Source organism: Colletes latitarsis, chromosome 5 (assembly GCF_051014445.1).
Source record: "Colletes latitarsis isolate SP2378_abdomen chromosome 5, iyColLati1, whole genome shotgun sequence".
NCBI lineage: Eukaryota > Metazoa > Arthropoda > Insecta > Hymenoptera > Colletidae > Colletes > Colletes latitarsis.
In genome coordinates, this window is record NC_135138.1 from 35,320,991 (window position 1) to 35,340,933 (window position 19,943).

The 19,943-nt window shown below is 40.1% G+C and overlaps 2 protein-coding genes across 5 annotated transcripts in view; one reads left to right on the plus strand and one right to left on the minus strand.

Annotated features, from left to right (window-relative positions):
* The window catches only part of LOC143342170 (furin-like protease 1), a 216,105-nt gene that overhangs the window by 126,470 nt on the left and 69,692 nt on the right, over positions 1 to 19,943 (plus strand). Inside the window, exon 2 of one of the 4 annotated variants that reach the window (XM_076765763.1) lies at positions 2,805 to 2,870. The exons of the other annotated variants lie outside the window; for them this stretch is intronic. Coding sequence (XP_076621878.1) covers positions 2,834 to 2,870 — 37 coding nt within the window. The 5' untranslated portion in view covers positions 2,805 to 2,833. The remainder of the gene's footprint in view (positions 1 to 2,804; positions 2,871 to 19,943) is intronic. 4 annotated transcript variants of the gene reach the window in all.
* On the minus strand, positions 19,176 to 19,881 carry LOC143342012 (uncharacterized). Its single transcript, XM_076765493.1, has 2 exons — positions 19,757 to 19,881; positions 19,176 to 19,693 (listed from the first exon to the last, which is right to left on the minus strand). The coding sequence occupies exons 1-2, from the start codon at positions 19,879 to 19,881 to the stop codon at positions 19,387 to 19,389; spliced, it is 432 nt and encodes a 143-aa protein (XP_076621608.1). The 3' UTR covers positions 19,176 to 19,386.

The following is a 19,943-nucleotide window of genomic DNA, read 5'->3' on the forward strand; positions in this document are numbered from 1 at the left end:
GCTTCTGTTCAGAGCAGTTGTACATACCACATTGCTACAAAGTAATGGAATATATGCTAGATCACAGGAGCTGTTTGATGACACAACAGACCAAAAATCAATTTGGCTTCTTTCTACTGACTTTCTACGAGTTTCTTTTACAATAAATTTACATTGAAAAACAGAACGAACATCGAAGTGACGAGATTTTAAAACATTCTTCGTAATTAATTTCAAGCATTCACTGCAGGAATTTGGAATCGATCAAGATTAATTTGGCCGTGCGATCCAAAGTGAAATGTATACAAAAAGAGAACTCCACGCGTTTAGCACGCGATGTGCGTTAATTTTCAAGGCTTTCCCGTTTAGTCTTTCCGTTTGGGCTTTGTTTACTGGATTAGCAGATGTTCGTCGCTCGCAGAGCTCGCTTTGCATCGGAGTCTCTCGCAGTTTAAGGGTTAAAGTAATCCTTTTTAAGCGCGTAAAAAGCAGTCGTATCCGGCGGGATGTAACGCAGCCGGAAAAACAAAGCCGACCCTCTGTTTATCGTTACGCCGAACAAAGCCCGGACTCGCTGACCGTCCTCTAATAACAGACACAACCCGCGAACCGTTATTTCATTCGTTATCTCGGTAAGAACGACGAGAGTTTCAGTAATATAATCGCGACACGACAGTACTGTAACGTTCGCCCCCGCGCCGTTGTATCGCGAAAATGTCCGCGAACTGCAAGCTGACGGCATTTTTTTACAGGCTGTTCGATAATGGAAAATCGATTCGTGCATCGATACTTACGCAGTACACCGGTCCAATAATGTGAAATCGATGGATGGCCATTCTTCACGGTAATTGCTTCGAAATCCGTCGTCTCGACATAGATCACGACGACAAATCACCACGGAGAAATCATGACGATTGCATATCATAATTCTATCGATATCGACGCTATAAATCCACGGGCGCAGTCCGCGAATTTAGAAAAATCGAGTGCTCCGGTATTTTCAGATTGTCACATTTTTTATTGTATTCTATTCTGTGGATGTAATTTAACGAAATATACAGAGTGGTTAGGTTCGTTCTGAAGTTTAGGGAAAGATATAAAAATCTGAGCTTGACGATTGATTTATATTATCATTATCTAAAGTCTGCTAAGAATAGTATGATTTTTAAATGCTACTAATTCTCTCGTCCATGTTAAATTAATCAAAACGTGTGATTGTTCATCGAATCAGGTGCTATCGATAAGCAGCGTTCCTTTATTAAGCGATGATATAATGTCGAACATGGCAGGAATGTTAGACAACGTTGCATGATGCCACATTTGTGTACGAACACGTGTACCGTGGTACACATAATCGTGAGCACAGTTATCATGAGCACGCATTAGACTCAAGGGTTCCCAGTACGATAGGCTTTCAGGGTTAATACAATGCAATTAGGCAGCATGCTCTTCTGATTGAACCAGAATATCTATCATATGAGCGTTTAGGATCCCGATTATTACTATAACGAAATTATCTACCAAATTTGTCGCTGTCTGTTTTATTACTCGAATAACTGTTCTCGGTAAGAGAAATCAGCAGCTTGATTTACTTCATTTATTCAAAGCAACCGTACTTAATTCAACTCGAAAAGAGCGGAACTGTATTGTTAACGAGTTTAAAGGAAACTAAAGTTCTTCTAGAATTTAAATTTTTTCCAATAGTCGCTGAAAATTTTCGTTTCATTTAAACGTTAGACTGTTGCAGATAAAAGTGACTAACAGTAAGTTAATGATGTTACCTTTACAATGCTGTATGGAACAATTCAAGCGTTAATGTCTGAAAGAGAAGTAACATTGTCTTACAGTGGTTTGATTCTCGAGGGGCCAATTAAGTTTCAACTATAACAGCTGCCTTTGAAGGTAACCCATCATTCGAAGACACGTTGCAAATTCTGCTGATGCCCACGACTGTTCACTGGCCGTGTATACCTCTACACGCAGAGGACACATGCTGACACGTCTGGGATACGTTTATGTGCGCAGACGAAATTTATGGATGGTGTGCTGAAACTAGGTAGCATTATGCCCATCTAATGGCTCCCATAACGGTGCCTCCTCTATGCTCAAGGGAAACGAGAAGAAGATCTACCTAAATTCACTTACTTGGCCAACCAGATCCCATGCGACCAAATAAAACCTGCAAAAATACTCTCCGCGCATCCTTACGCTTATATAAATACATTGATCAAAATATTCACAGTGTAGAAATTTTTTAAAAATCAAAGAAGCTCAAATAGAAAATAGAAAAAATTGTGATTGAAACAAAATAATGTAGAATAAGTAAGATTTTTAAAAATTAAATTAAAAATAATGCAAATGACGGTATAAACACGTTATCGATCGCGCCAAAAAAGCGTGTAATGAGTTCAGAAGTTGAGAAAATTTCAGAATAAATGCACTTCCTCAGGATTTTTTTTCCGGGGAACCGTCTGCAGTGAAACTGTTCGACGAAGTAATTTGTACGATGGTCACGTTGCCAGAAGGAAATCGCACGTAACTGCAGCAAATAGGAAAAAGTGATTAGAATTCACTAAAGAATTTATCTCGCATTCTCTGGAATTTTGATATAACGTTATATTCTGCGATGGAAGCAAATTTAACGTTTGGAGATGTCAACGATGACCATGCAAATGTTTGGAAAAATTTAATCGACGAACTAAATTCCCAAAAATTTCTATAGCTCGTTTAAACACGAAGGATTATATAAATATATATGTAGATTACACTGATATTAATTATCCTTTTTTTTCCTCTTACTTATCCTTTTTAATTCTCTGTTACAGGTGGGTGGAACGAGTTATTTAACAAAATAATGAATTCTGACTGCGAGTGGACAAACTTTCGTGAAAGTAAGTAGAAAATCGTTACCAATGCATAATTCTTTTGGCGTACGTAGAATGCCACAAACATTACGTTGCTGAATCAAAGTATGAGGATGAAAGTTTCTAAGGAAGTCATTCGTGGGAGAATAGACGAACGAGGAAACTCGTTCACATTTCCGATACTGTTCGAACTGTTGACCGTTTTGTGTCCTTAAACTCGCACCTTGGTTGTACATGGCACTTTCTAACCGCGGAATGCGCCCCATTGAGATTCTATAAATTCTATTCGAACTTTACTACACGATCCTTTTCACGACACAGACGTTCCTGTATCGAATGACTCGAAATAGACACCAGACTTCGTATCATTTGTTATTCAATTGTTATACGGCAAATTAGTTAGGTAATATATTAGATAGAATTTGACTTTTGCTGAAATTTTAATAAGACTCAAGTTTCCAAAGATAGTGTCGTTTCTCATAGATTTAAACAATTCAAGTTATTGTATGGTGTTCGAACAAAGACCACCTTTCCAAGGAATTTTACTCAAAATTTAATTCAACGTGCCTCAAGTTAATTTATGCTCTGAAATAATGAAAGCTGGGAGAGATGTATCGTGGAGGTAAGACGATGGCTAATAGGGTAAGGATAATAGGTTCCTTCGCTTAATTAGGCTTTCTATTAAAATTGCATCTTCCATGCTTCTAAAATTGCAATGTAAATCTATAAAAACCAACAATAGCACAGAAAACAGGTATCGAATAATTTTCAACGAACAAAATAAAATGACACGTAATAATAAAACGATACTCCATCGTTAAACGAGCGTGTAAATTTAATAAATTTTTAGCACTCGAGTGGAATATATTGGATCGACTTTTATAAATATTAAATTTATTATAAAGCTCTTGTGTACCGATTCTCATTGGATCCATCATATTAAATACTAAAATACTGTTAAATAAATAAAACGTACGTTTTAACTTAACTCGCCGTAACGAAATATCGAAAATGCCTCTGACCAAAAGGGGTTGAAACTCTATTATACCCATCTCTGTACAAAGTTGGGCCACTCAGCGTTACTCTGTGTCTTTGTACACTCGAGATGCACAAATTTGAGATCCTACTCGGAATTACTGTAGAGAGGTGCTCAAAACGAGTCAGTTTTATCGGCCACCCACTCTGTCCCTCAATTAGCCTGCTTGAAATTACCTTCGAGCAGAAGCAGCGGGGTAGTGACTGTTGAAAGAGGGTCGTAACGCAACGCGTGCGACGAATAAATGTGTCGAAGGGGTTAATGCGCGCGGGGATGGACGATCTTTTGGTCGATTCCCCCTCCTGTGAAACGACCCCGGGTCTTTAGCAACGTTTTGGGAACAATATCGTCGAGTGCCCGTTACGAACCCACGGGAGCCAAGAACATGGACGTCTGGTCGTCCTTCGTGCAGTCCCATAAACCATTGTCACCGGCAAGACCAGGGTGTTCTGGTTGAGGCGAATGCCGCTGACAAGAACATACTCGTATTATTGTTCGGCAGTCGACAGCACATTTCTGCGGGGAAGTAGTATATGAGTTCCCGATGTGTCCTGTTTTGCGGCGGGAACAGACTTCCGGTGACTGATGCACCGCTGAGGGCGTTCCGCGAACACGACGAAGAATTAGTGCTCGAGGACTTTCGTGGGAACTGGGAAAATGTAACCGTTTATTGAAAGTGTGACGCGAACACTCGTGCTGCAATTATTCAATTCCTACGTGATAAATTCGACCGAGAAATTTCTTACTTTCTACCGTGGATCGTTTCGAGGAATGAATAGACGATAGTTGTAAAGAAGTGATGTATATATTATTGAATTTTCTATCTTATGGCAATAGTGTCGAATATGTACTTTAAACGGAGAAAAGAAAGTTGCTACGGGGTAAAGAATAATACAATGCTCATTAGAGTATACATACATATAGTATAGTACAGATAAATAAATCAATATTTTTTGAATTGGCTCGGTGAATTTGAAAGAGAATCTAATGTAGCAAAGTTATTGGATCAATTCATTAAAACTATGAATCGGTAACCAAAAATAAAAATACGCGTGAAAAGAGTCTCTAAGGTGCATAGAAGTTTATTCTAAGAGATATTGTTGAAAAATGAGGTTTTCCTTAAAGGATCTGGCCACAGAGTGAAAAAGAATGGTAAAGAAATTTTGGTAAGGGAAGTATGAGAAACTCTTCCAAATGATAAAAAGTTTTGACGTCGTCAAGGGGTGCGTATAACTTAAAACTCCAAGGGTTTGAATGTCTCGAACTAAGTAGGCCTTCCGGGGCGTCAGTACGTGCAGCTCTGTGGCCAATAAATCACTATCCCATAGAGAAAACTCATCTGCTGCGCGGAGCTAAAAAGTTGGCACCTGAAAAAATTGATGACCAGCTTGGCTTTAGTATAAACCTCTCCCTATAGACGCGCCTTTTGAACTCGTGTCGGTTTTATTAGTCGAACGTAGCGACGAACAAAGAAAATAAGAAGGATCGAGATCGAGTGAGTCATCAACAACCTAAAAGCGAGGGCTTTAAGAGGCTACAGACGGATCTAGACGGAACAAATGGGGTACCTTCTTGCACCTGTGTCAATCCGCGTGCCAACTTTTCAACTTTTTACAGTAGATTCATGTATTCGACAATCTGTTATTGAACCCCTTACAAAATCGAGTCTGACACGTCACAATTTCTTGACGTCAAGTTTCAGAGTTATGAAGCTAATCATCATCAAGTCTCATAAATTAAAATCAACACACTTTTACATTCACGACGTATCCATAAAACAAATCTATTATTTTATACAAATTTACATTAAATCGTACGCCAAGGGGTTAACAGACCACTCGAGATAGTCTGAAGTAGACTATTATACTTCTCCATCAATCTTGAATCAATTCTTTCATCAATTTATCACTTGTAGAACGTTGTATAATAGTTGTATCGTACTATTTCGTTGTATTTCAATTACTTCACCCTGTCACCGGATAATAACGCGCACCGCCAATTTCTAAATGAAAAATCTTGTCCCTGGATCGACTCTGTACGTGTCACGCATCGAGGAGATTAATCTTTCGAGGAAAAAAGGAGTCTCGTAACAGCATTCTTCGGTCCATAAAGCAACGTCTACCGTGCGAAGGAAGCAGCGTTGAAAGCAATCGTCTCCAACTCCCCGTTCGTCGTACCGCGACGTGCTAAAGTACCTATCCACCCCCGAACTTGGATGCATTTACGTAAAAACGGAGAAACAAGCGAAACACGATTCAACTGTTTCGTAGCCCCCCACGGAGAATCCGAGCAGCGTCACGGTTCTTGGATGCACCGATTGCATTAACTCTGAGACAGTTACAGCACTGTTGCATCGTCCTGCCTATCTCTGAGCTTTCGCTATTCCGAAAGATTTTCCACGTTTCCCCGCCAGAACACTTTCAACGCATTTTTCGCGAATTTTTTCGGTCCTCGGTGAATATTATCACACATTTAACGACCAAGTCCGCGCGTGACCGAGTACTGCACGCTACTCTCTTTGCCGCTTCTACATTTTCCTGTAGTTTTCAACGGTTCTTGTTCCGGCAGGTACGTTCCTCTTCCTCTCTCTTTGTCCCCGTCAGCTGCGAGCTTTTTATACCGATGTATACTTGATGGAAAGAGTATATAGCGAGGTGCTCGAGACACACTCGACTGGCGAGTAAAGCGATACTCTTGAGGATACAAACCGTCAAATGCGTTTCTCGCCATTCGTGGCTGCGTACACCGGCTCTCTTGGTACGCCCAAGACCTTAATACTGGGCCAGAGATGGCCGAATGTAAGCTCCAGAGCCATGAAATCGACCTCCGCTTCCTCTCCATCGTAGTACGTTTGACAAATTGTAGTTTGTGTGTTGGTAAATACAGCATTCCTCGAACGAGGTTTGAGAAAATTTTATTCCGGATAGAGGATAAAGTTTAATAAAAAATAATGTCCAGAATTTCCAAATTTTAAAGAATCCTTATTTATTATGAGATAATGTTTTTAATTATTTTGGATTTTGTTTAATCAGTCTGGAAGGCTCGAAACAAAGTGTTATCCGTTCGAATCTAATATAAAATTTAAAATCCGTGTAACACGCTTGCAAATTAGCTTTGTTTTAACTTTCCCGTTAGATTTAATTAATTTTTCCACTAGAAACTGAACGCGTTTGGGATTTACAGTTTCACACGGACGGTTTACGATTAACAACGCGGTGAAATACAGCCTCTGCTAGGCGGTCGGTTTCGTCTGCGTCAACAAGCCCTGGGCGTCGGACTTTTCCTCCCTTATTTGGCTCGCGTGCGCTTGTTAACCCCTTTACAAGCAACCGCTGTTTCGAGCAGGTCGCCCCGGAAACCTGCGGGATCCGTATTGGGAAACGGAATTGATGGAATTCGTTTCACGGCTTGTAGAATCGGATGGATTGTAAGATTGCCTCTTTTGATCGAGACTCCGACGAATTAAAGAAAAAAAACGGATAATGTTATCGGGGAGAAAATAGATACTGTGTGACATTCTTTAACCCTCGAGATACGGACGCGACATTCGCAAGATTATGTTCGTAAGCATTCTGAAAGGACGTTTCTTTCGAAAATTAATTTTTCTCCCCCGATGATCGATTCTGTCGCGTTTCGTAAGCCAAGTTTAACATTTGCAGAAACTATTCAGTCGTTATTCGACGAATTTAGCTATTAAGGTCGTAAGAGTTGCTTCTTTGACACACATATCCTACGTTTCTCTCGACTGCATGCACTTGTAGGGTCTTACCGCTTTGTCCTCAACAACGTTTGATATGTCATAAACTCACGGCAAAGCTTTGCGCTTTGTGGCTTCCTCGGACGTACAATAACTCAGTACGAATAAATCAAAATACTTGTCCGATAAAAATAAGAAACTTGCCTTTGGAGTATCGAGTCTATGAAATCCACTATTCTTTAAACATATTTAACAAATCTTGTACCTTTCGTCTCTTTTGTTTTAAATTTTTTCATGCAAACTTGTAGTCCAATGGTTTTAAATTCCATAATATACTATTTCACAATCGCTCCAAGATCGAAGAAGTTACATTTTATAATCGTTTATCTTTATTGGATATATGGTACGAGAGATATAATCTTTATTATAAAAAACGATCACTTTTCACCGTTTCAACGAGAATACATTCCTTGATCAAACGCATGGCACGATATTGTTCAAGACAGGCTACATTTAGGTAAAGTCCGAAACCGCAATACTGAATTAGGGTGAGTATCCCTTTATCCACATAATCCCTATCGCAACATCTGCAGCGAACCGCATTATCGCTGGCCTCATAATTTGCCACGGTCTTACGCACCACTACACCCATTTAATACGGTCAGTTTTACAGACATAATAGAAAGTTGGAATTACACGAAACCGAAACTCGGACTTTCATTAACCACCGTTCGCTGTTAAGGATCGCCACGAATCCATGAATTGGATTTATAATATACTACCCTTCACCTTAACGCCATATTTCCAGGAATCGTGACGACTTTCATTTTTTAAACGTTCAAATGATCGTCAACTAGTGTCTTGGCTTGTGTTGAAATTAAAAAAGAAAATTACAAAACGAATGTATAATTGTGTAAATTAATACCAAAATGGCAATTCCCAAAAATAGCAAGCATATCGCGTGAATGTCGTTAATTAAATTTTCGTGGGTGTATTTGATAGCTAATAAAGTTCGAAACGATCGCTTTGACATGTTCGAGGCATTGGACGCGTTGCGATTTCCAGGTGCCGCGACGAATCGTTGATGGTAGTTGCATTTTCATTGAAAACGAAACAATCTGCGGAGGACAGGCAACGCGATCGCGGCGAGACTGCGTAGAGCAAATCGAATTCACTGTGTGCGAAGTAAGCGCTTTAGGAAGTGGCCCGTTGGTGTACGCCGCTGAGCTGGACATGCACTCGATGTCGGTGCATCTATTGCAGCACTGTTCGAGCACGGCGAGCGTTCGTGTCAGAACGACGCCCCTGCCCCTTCAGCCGGGTCGAGTATGTGCTTACAACGGGTCACGGGAAAATTATCGATAATTACTGGTAATGGTAGTGATGAGACATCCGTCACAGATGGCTTCGAATGGTTCCGAATGAGCCGTGCAATCCCGTCCATTAGTTCAGAGTGGTATTCTTTGCTTCTGTTAGCTCTAACACATCCCAGACAATCGTACCACCAACGGAGATAGAAAAATTCTTATCCCTATCAAATCACGTTGAAATCGATCGATCGATTAATAACGTCTTGAGGTACGATCTCACGTCATAAAATATTACATATTTTAAAACTCGTAACTACGTATAAAATAATTCTAAACATAATGACTCACAGTCTTCTGTCATAATTTTCAAAATAAATAATTCTATCACATACAGTACATAAAATACATTGAATGAAAGATCTACTCGCCTACCTCGTCTGTGACAATACTCTAGAATCTTTGATGAATCAATGAGAATCAAAACTAACCTAGCGAAGAAGCTCTATATTTATGATGACCTATGCAAAGCGGATCGCAGCCAATTTGCTAATATTATTTAGTTTTTAATTAACAATTGCATTACCCAGCTAAGAGTGATACGATTATTAATTAAACATAAATAATATTACCCAGGTCTCACCACGAGGAGGTTGCTGCGAATGGAGACCCGAAGGGAGATAGATGGAATCCAAGTTCCATCGATCTCCCTTTTACATCCTTAGAAACTAGATTAGTCATACCAAGTAATTATTTGGTTTAATATGGGGACGAAGCTAAATAGTGAGAGACGCGACGCGACGCGATGCTGAACCGTACAGCGGATCTTTGGACCGAATCTACTGCCCTTGCTAACTCGATCTCTATAGGAACATGGATGCTGCAACCTTGAATCGAGGTCTCCATTTCTCCAACGCAACCCGCCGGGAGCCCGAAGGACCCGACTTAGGTTGTCTGACAAAGAGAGAGTACCTGAGACAAGATCGACTTCCACTGGAAGGTATGCGCTTCCGCAGGATACGGAAGCTCCACACCTTCCAGCGAAGAACCATGTTCCCTCGACCGAGCTACCAAAGGAAGGCGATTAGATCTTTCGGACCAACTGGACGGCCGATCACATGTTTCCTTCAATGAAACAATGATGATCGAAGCAGGGAACGAGGGAACGAAAGGAAAAGAAGCTACTTGTTTATTAATTACTTGGCATATAACGAAGACGCGTACAATGAAGTCGGCGGGGCTTAAATCTAGATAATCATACCAAGTAATTATTTGGTTTAATATGGGAACGAAGCTAAATAGTGAGAGACGCGACGCGACGCGATGCTGAACCGTACAGCGGATCTTTGGACCGAATCTACTGCCCTTGCTAACTCGATCTCTATAGGAACATGGATGCTGCAACCTTGAATCGAGGTCTCCATTTCTCCAACGCAACCCGCCGGGAGCCCGAAGGACCCGACTTAGGTTGTCTGACAAAGAGAGAGTACCTGAGACAAGATCGACTTCCGCTGGAAGGTATGCGCTTCCGCAGAATACGGAAGCTCCACACCTTCCAGCGAAGAACCATGTTCCCTCGACCGAGCTACCAATGGAAGGCGATTAGATCTTTCGGACCAACTGGACGGCCGATCACATGTTTCCTTCAATGAAACAATGATGATCGAAGCAGGGAACGAGGGAACGAAAGGAGAAGAAGCTACTTGTTTATTAATTACTTGGCATGTAACGAAGACGCGTACAATGAAGTCGGCGGGGCTTAAATCTAGATAATCATACCAAGTAATTATTTGGTTTAATATGGGAACGAAGCTAAATAGTGAGAGACGCGACGCGACGCGATGCTGAACCGTACAGCGGATCTTTGGACCGAATCTACTGCCCTTGCTAACTCGATCTCTATAGGAAGATGGATGCTGCAACCTTGAATCGAGGTCTCCATTTCTCCAACGCAACCCGCCGGGAGCCCGAAGGACCCGACTTAGGTTGTCTGACAAAGAGAGAGTACCTGAGACAAGATCGACTTCCGCTGGAAGGTATGCGCTTCCGCAGAATACGGAAGCTCCACACCTTCCAGCGAAGAACCATGTTCCCTCGACCGAGCTACCAATGGAAGGCGATTAGATCTTTCGGACCCACTGGACGGCCGATCACATGTTTCCTTCAATGAAACAATGATGATCGAAGCAGGGAACGAGGGAACGAAAGGAGAAGAAGCTACTTGTTTATTAATTACTTGGCATATAACGAAGACGCGTACAATGAAGTCGGCGGGGCTTATATCTAGATAATCATACCAAGTAATTATTTGGTTTAATATGGGAACGAAACTAAATAGTGAGAGACGCGACGCGACGCGATGCTGAACCGTACAGCGGATCTTTGGACCGAATCTACTGCCCTTGCTAACTCGATTTCTATAGGAAGATGGATGCTGCAACCTTGAATCGAGGTCTCCATTTCTCCAACGCAACCCGCCGGGAGCCCGAAGGACCCGACTTAGGTTGTCTGACAAAGAGAGAGTACCTGAGACAAGATCGACTTCCGCTGGAAGGTGTGCGCTTCCGCAGGATACGGAAGCTCCACACCTTCCAGCGAAGAACCATGTTCCCTCGACCGAGCTACCAAAGGAAGGCGATTAGATCTTTCGGACGAACTGGACGGCCGATCACATGTTTCCTTCAATGAAACAATGATGATCGAAGCAGGGAACGAGGGAACGAAAGGAGAAGAAGCTACTTGTTAAATAATTACTTGGCATACGGAGACGCGTACAATGGTCGTCGATGTTTAAGTCTAGTTTAATTGTACCAAGCAATTGTTTTGTTTAAAAAGAGGGGTGAAGCTAAATTGTTGGAGACGCGACGCGACGCGATGCTGAACCGTGCAGCAGATCTTCGGATCGAATCAACACTACCCTTGGTAGATTGATTTCTATTTCTAGAAATCGATCTATCATTGGCAGGCGACTAGATCTTTCGGACAAACTGGACGGTCGATCACATGTTTCGTTCGACGAAACAGTGGTGACCGAAGCAAGAAACGAGATAACGAGTCGAGAGAAGCTAGTTGATAAACAATTGCGTGGCACATACGCGGATACACTAGAGACTTAAAATTAACGTCGAAATTTGAGCTAGCAGATTCGAAACTAAAATTGAGAAGATAGGAGAAAACGGGACTCCTATTTTCTAAATTAGTGGTACCAAGCAATTATCTCTTTTAAGAAGGGATGAAGCTAAATCGTGGGATACGCGACGCGACGCGATGCTAAACCATGCAGCGGATCTTAAGATCGAATCTACTGCCCTTGATATCTCGAGCTACCAAGGGAAGGCGATTATATCTTTTGGACCAACTACACGGCCGATCACTTGCTTTCTACATTAAAGCAGTGGTGATCGAAACGGGAAACGAGAGGACGAGAAAACGTGAAGCTACTTGGTCAATAATTACTTGGTAGGGCGCGACAACGCGGACAATAGAGAAATCTTCGACGTTAATTTTAATATTCGCGACGAAGCTTAAGACTAATGTACTTGGAATTAAAGGTCCCTCGGCGGATGAATCCCTCTGTGGTTGAATCCCTTGGTAGTTGAATCCCTCGATGATTGAATCCCTTGATGGTTGAATCCCTCGGCGGATGAATCCCTCTGTGGTTGAATCCCTTGATGGTTGAATCCCTCGGCGGTTGTAGCGTCCTACCTCGATATCCTTGGAATTGATCTACAATAGATCTGACCTGAAACAAAAACTACTACTTGTGTTAGTATCATTAAAGAACACTTAATAAAGACCAATGTAGAGGAGTAATTTGTTGCGCTGATGTATCGGAGAATGTAATGGAGCAGATGAAAATCTATAAGTTGGACAACCTACGAAACATTCATACCTAAAGAATTAAATGATGTATGTTAGTATGGGTCTTATTCTAATAGCAGTGTACCTAGCAAAATGTCCTAAGAATATTACAAATAAAGACAAAATAAAAATTGTAATTAATTAATAAACGATGCTGATATATCTAGCTGGAGTCACTGAATTGTACGAATTGAGAATATTTTTATCGAGTCAGAATCGAAAGAAAATGAACGAAACGTCGAAACCACATCACAAATAACATCAAAGTAAAAATTATAATTGATCAACTGACGATACTGATAATCGGAAGAAAATAAACGAAACATCGAAACCACATCACAAATAACATCAAAGTAAAAATTATAATTAATCACCTGACGATACTGATGTACGCAGGAAAGAGTCAAACGATTGTACGAAATAACAAGAAGTGAAAGCAGTATTTTATCATAGATCGTCTTTCAACATCAGTTCTTGTTAAAGACAGACATGAATTCCAGAAACAGTCGAAAGATAGAAACAGTGAATGACCACATATACTTAAGATACCACTAAGATTGTCAAAATTAATAATGGAAGAACAAAAATGACCAACCATTCAAGAGAATATCGATAAGGGGAAACATCCATAGAAACGAAACAGAAACCAGTAAATCAAACAAAATCAATATTTCCATCAAACGGTACTCAGAAACATACAAGTAAATTTGGCATCAATAAAATAAGAGAGGGGGAAAATTAGTACAGAGCTCACCACTGACCAGCAAGTAGTCGCAACTGGTCATCACAAGCTCACCATTGGTCAAGTGGTCAGTATCGGTCAACTGGTCAGCACTGGTCAGTAGTGGTCAGTTCTGGTCACTAGTGGTCCCCCCTGGTCGCCACTGGTCAGCCTAGGATGATCCCGGGATGCCCACCAATCCAGGAGTTCCGCCACCCATGGACCCCCCCGCGAGAATGAGACACGTAAGTCTCCGCATGAGCCTTTAATGTAGTGGCGGAGGAGTGGGGAGAGCACAGCGTGTGTCAGCCATCTTTACGTGTCCGATGGACAAATTATTTCGCGAAAAATTATTATTTACGCATACTGATGAGCCCTTTCATTATTCATATACCACATATTGTTAAGAATTGTTTAAACTATTGCAATGGAATGTTAAACAATGCTGAGTCTTATTTATAATTGTTTAAATCACACCATCGTCGAGTACGTACTCTGCATGGAGTTTACATGCAGCGATTGGTATTCTTGTAAAAAATTATTTTAATATTTGTTAAGATTAATTTGAGTACGTATCGTACGAATCAATGATTAATACCATGGATGCTTCATTAAAAAGTTATTAATTGTATATTATTATGCACTTGAGTACGGTTTCAAGTTTTCAGTAAATGAATTGTTTTTTCGAAGGATAGTCATTTTGATAGAGTGAAATTGAAAAGTTCGATCGTATGTACAATAGGAAAATCGATCGGTTTTCGCCAGAAACTGTCGACTCTGTTCAAAGAAAGTGGAGAATTTTAAAGGACAAAGTAACTACTTTGTAAAAATTGGTCCCCCTTTGAACGACGTTTCGCGTTTCTGTGTTTCCGCCTTGAAGACTCGATTGCAATCATTCCCTCCGTATTTCTGCGAAAGGATCGTGTACACGATCCAACGAATACTTCAGTACGCGAAAAATATTTCGACCTGAAGTTTCGCGTAACGAGGTGTTCATTAAAACATGAACAGCGAGTCGCCGAAGCAATCCAGGGAAAATTTTAATGCCCCCTCGCATTTTTAGGAGGTCGAGCTTTGTGCGTACTTATCCTCGAATGACTATAAAACGATGTTCAATATTTTTTATTTATTTATTTAAAAGAAACTTCGAGCAGTATCGGCGCGATTACGGCAAAAGTTTTGAGGATTTACATTTAAGGAGAAGTCACAAAACTAATTAATAATGTTGCAGTAAAACTCTGTTTTGTGTGCGCTCTGTTTTATCGCATTTTCAAGTTACAAACACTTTTGTACTTCGATTGGAACTTCTCGAAGTAACCATCTTCGTTCCAAAATCAAATCTGCCGTCGTCAACAAGTTTCTCAGTGTTTCCAATATTTCAAGTACTTGTTAGATTCGTTGAAAGCCTTCTCTTATACGCTGATAAAGTATTTCAACGCTAACAATGGGTGTTGCATAAGCAATTGCTTTCAGACGACTGAAATAAAAGAACTAGCAGATTTAAGTCTATGGAACGAACTGTACCAAGCTGTAAGTACTGCACAACCTATATTTCTTAGGAATCCTACCGTTCAAAAATTATCTGACTTTTATCTTCCATTTATTATCAATATTTGTTTATACTGACAAATTCACACAAATACCTGGACCATCTGAATAATTTTTAGTATGTTCTTCAAACGAAGTGATATTTTGTAAAACAACTTTTAAAAATTTTAATGTTTCCCCTAAATATGCTCAATCAGATAAAAAAGAGAGTACGTGTCAGCTATTTTTGTCAGAACTATCCCATATTTCATAAAAGTTGACTTGTAAGAGTGTCTGTCCATTAGTTATTATTTTTCTAATTATTAATAACGGTATGGTACCATTTGTTTCAACCGAGTCAAGCGAATACAAATGTAAGTAGAAATAACAGATAATGGTCAGACAAGATAGCCAAGTAGTAATATGCAACGCGTATCGAACGAATTGAGAAAGCCCCGTATAGAAAAATTTCATTGCACATTTTCGATTTGTTATTGTACCAATATCGTCCAGAAATTATAAATAGTACACGTTTCGCCATTAATAATTTACTGTCGAAGGTTTCAAAAGTGTTCACGATCGACAAGCTCGCGAAATTATTTCTCGAGGACGTACATGTCCTCTTAATTTTTTATTCGTTTGCTTTCGAGACTAGCCATCATTTCACCCAAAGGAATATCACTATCGACTTTAAATCGACGCCATTCGGCATTCCACGTTTTAATGGCGCGTCCTATACCTCGGGAATTTGCATAATGCGGGCTGCAATGTTTTTTCGCATCGTCAGCTTGTTCGTGAAAAAATGCGATTCTACTTAATGGAACGAGCTACCTATGGACAACGAAGTGGTCTCGATGAGAATAAAATGTTATGGTACAATACTGTAGTAATAGTAGTTATTCTAATTAAAAACTGAATAAGAGATCGCGCTTTTACATTGTTTACCAATCAATTTTCAATTCACGTATCGATGCATTTACAATCATTTAAAATTGAATTCATTGTTTCGCACAATATTGAGTTAAAAATGTAATATTGAAATTCTTTAATTACAAATACTTCACATTTTATTTTCGATTGGCAATTATTTACCAATTATTTAAACGTATTTTATAATTTAAATCTGTAACTCTGCGTGAGTCTTTATTACAATTCTAATGTTTCTAATGTTAGTCCTAAAATTAAAAATTCTTCTAAATTAGTAGACTGATTTAAATTAAATTAAGACCGATACGTTTCTGACTCTTGAATTCGAAGAACGAAATAGAAAAACACGATTGTTGAGATGTGCTTGTCCCTCGGGAAATTTCACGTTACGAAATACCGCAAGTCGGGCGTTTCTAACGTAACGTCTTAGCACTCGATGCGGCTAATTCAGCTTCCACTTTTTCCATCGAAGTGCTTCAGTAATATATATAAGCGCGAGTCAACAGTATAGAGCGGAATCTTCACTGACGCAGTCCCGTCTCATTAAGAATTTAACCCAACTTCTTTGCCCCTGCCCTAAAAATTAGTCCCGCTTTATTCAGCTTAAAACTGCTGTCCTGTGAAATTCTGCGAAACGAAGCTAATCGGATTGCCGCCGGACTTTTACAATTTTTCAATATTTCATCAATCCCACGAAATCGTACGAATTCCCGACGGTTCGCAGCGATAAGAAAAAATTCGAACATCGTCGTTTCCTCGCGCAAAATCGGAACGTCGATTAGAAATCGAAGAAAATCGTACTTCCAGTAGGATAACACGTGGGTAACCTAATTCGTCGCACAACCTTGGTCGTACGAACGTTGCAGGGGTCATAATCGATTTTAAATCGACGCTACCGTCAAATTGAGTTCTAGTAAATAACCTAAATGCACATCATTTACATAATTTATCGCAAAATATTTGGAAACTGATATCTTCTTGAAAGTAGGAATTTTCCCTGGACGTCTCGAGTAGTAATTTGATTATGCAACGAAGGATAATTCAATTGAATTAAAAAACTCGTTAAAAGTATCTGAGGCTTTAAAAAAGAATTTACCGAGAAAACAGCTGGTAACGCTTAATGTGGACCACGTGAACCGTCATGTTGGCGTTTTAGAATTAATAATGTAACGCGATTGACAATATTACAAACCACCGGAAAAATTGAAACTGTAATTGCTTCTTGGTTTCCTCGTTATCATTTCACAATCATTTCTCGTCCATCAGTGGGCGCGATTTGATTCCTTTGAATCTTTGATCCGAACAGATTTATTCCTATTAGTGAAGGGATTAAAGTGGAGAAGTGGCAGTAACGAATCAAAGGGTATCGCTGCGGGTTATCGTATAATCCCGGAAATAAAGCGAGTCAGTTCTTTGCTTAGCGTTTCCAGCTTGTCTCATCGCACTGTAAGCTGCGAGGAAACCGACAGATAACGAAATCCGAGCGTTTCGCATTTGCATCCAAGCCAGGTGCATTTGCTTTTACCCCGATTTGCCGAATGCTTTGTGTACTTTGAATACCCACATCGAGTTTTTAGTTTAAACACCGCGGCTGCCGAGTTTTTTTTAATACACAGAGTCAATGGCGTAGCGTTTGTACTTGGGAGCGTCGACTGTAGAACAAATACCCCGAGTTTTCTACAATAAAATAATAATTTTAATTACACGATAGTGAAAACAGTTACTTTATTTAAAATACAATTTATTTTAATTAAACAGCGATCATAGAGTGACAGAGGAACTTCGAGAACTTTTATTTCATACTCTCTCTTGCCCTGGAAGCCACAGGTATTAGTTCATCTTTCATGAAGCTCCATAAAAAAAAAGATCTAAATTGTGAAATAACTTCTTTTATTATTTTTATTTGAATTTTATTTATGTTTTCTTTTCTCTGTGTACAATGAGCATAGATCTCGCCAAGTATTAATTCGTGATGTGGCTTCTTCGAAAGCCTGATCTTACGTGAAAACCAGAAAAGCACCTTAACGCTGCCATCCCTTGGAAATAAACGTTGAACTCGGGATAATGTTCACGTATTAGGGTAATTTATGTTTCGTTCGAAGTTTGACACGTGTGTCGCCATGATTGGATGTTGCTTGCAATATGCTTGATCCCGTCACTAAGGATGATGCCGGAGTTTGCAGGCGACCAAAATACTCGATCTCGTTTTCGAATCCTGGTGCCGCTAATCGCAAAATACCACCGCGACATTAATACAATCGATACCGGCTGCATCGGCCGTCTATTGAACCAGATAGTAGCGGATTACAACGACCAATATACCATTTAATCCTAGAAGTTGATATAACGCGCGATCGCGTATTCGTTCGTGCGCATTAAATACTCAAATTATTTATTAAATGCTATTAAGCCACCCTGGAGAGCCTCGCGTCCGCTCGCGATTGGCAAATATTTAAACTTCGAATTCGATTTGGCAATTATCAGTTCCGATATAAGAATATCGACATGCTCCGCGCAACACTGAAAATAAAAATTAAGGGGCCAATAATTGTATTTTTCAAAAACAAATGATGATAGTTTGCATAATACACGAAATCCTACATTGTCGTATCGTACGTGTATATGATTTGCATATCAATATTGCATTATTTAAATCGATTAACTTTCGAAACAAATATTCGTTCCTCGAATACACCCACTTCTTCGTGACTATCCCACTCGTTTAAAATTATTAGTACATATATACTTTATCAAGGGAAGCTCAGCCAAAGTTCAAACGTCTTGTTAATATGCTATACTTTTCCAAACAATTCCTACTAAAACTTCGACGGAATATTATTGAGATTCCGGAGTCCTAGTTTCGAGAAACTGTGTGTGTCTCTTCGCCACACATAAACACGGGGTCCTTTGTACGCAAGTTACCCTATGATTCCGGAAGTTAGTCTGGACATCATTACGGAAGAGACTGGGAAATGTCTTCTTGCACTGTTGCCCGGAACCAGCCTTTGATTGCCAACCCTTTCTGCTTCGGTTTATCATACTGGTGGTCTTAGAAGCACTCTGAACCCCATTGCTTTATCAAACACCAGAAAACTGAGTATCATTCGTCTTTGGATATTTAAAAATATTTCAGTCCCAAAAATACTTAAAAATGCATTATTCAACACTGTACAGATCTACTCAAGCAAACTGATGAACCGTGCAGAGCAATGTTATTCGAAACTTCACAGTTTATTAACACATTCCACGTGTTACCTCTGACTACAGAACGTTCGAACGAAAGTCAACATTGTTAAATCTAAAACTTATAATAGAATTAAGCCTAAACTCCCCAATCGTGTACCGTGGACTCTCGCCGTAATGTCAAGGGGCTGTGGAAAAATTCTGGGGTCATTCGCCACTTGTCGTGTCTTCGTCTTGCATCTTACAGCTAAAGTGGCAGAAAGTTCAGAGGGCGCGATCGACCGTCACTCGATCGAGTGAAACTCCGAAATTCGTGGATAAACTCTGCTTCGAACGGCTTCGAGTTCCTGCAAATAAGCCCTGCCCTCGACGTGTTCCTCGATCGATGTCGGCACAGGGACGCCCAGCATCGCCGAAAACTCCTCCGCGGTCTTCTTCCCTTTCGGAGGGCTGCAAGGGTCCATAGTAACCGTCTTCTTTGTTTCTCCGCTCTCCTCGATCGCCTCCTCTGGCCTTGCGTCTTTGTCCGCCAACTCCTCGTGATCGTCCTCGAAGCTGAGCAATGATCGTTCCCCGCTGCTCGGCTCCGTTCTGTTTTCACAGGAAAATTGAAGCGTTGGTTTATTGAGAAATTCGTTCCTTGCAACCCCTTACTGTAGATAGAAATAGGTCACTAAATTTTCCTGCACCATTCGCATTTGTACCCTAATATTCCTTTCATTTGTCATTAAAACACATTTACACGATTGGCAAACATCGACAGGTTCATCGTTGATCATTTCAAATTTATAAATATTAGTTTATCTTGATACTACATTTAGTTCATCGATTATAATTGAAG

Bases quoted from the DNA above. Each gene is read 5' to 3' on its own strand.
- LOC143342012 (XM_076765493.1), bottom strand. From the start codon at position 19,881: ATGATCAACGATGAACCTGTCGATGTTTGCCAATCGTGTAAATGTGTT. The intron at 19,694-19,756 runs GTAAGGGGTTGC...CTGTGAAAACAG, and splicing joins GTGACCTATTTCTATCTACA to AACGGAGCCGAGCAGCGGGG.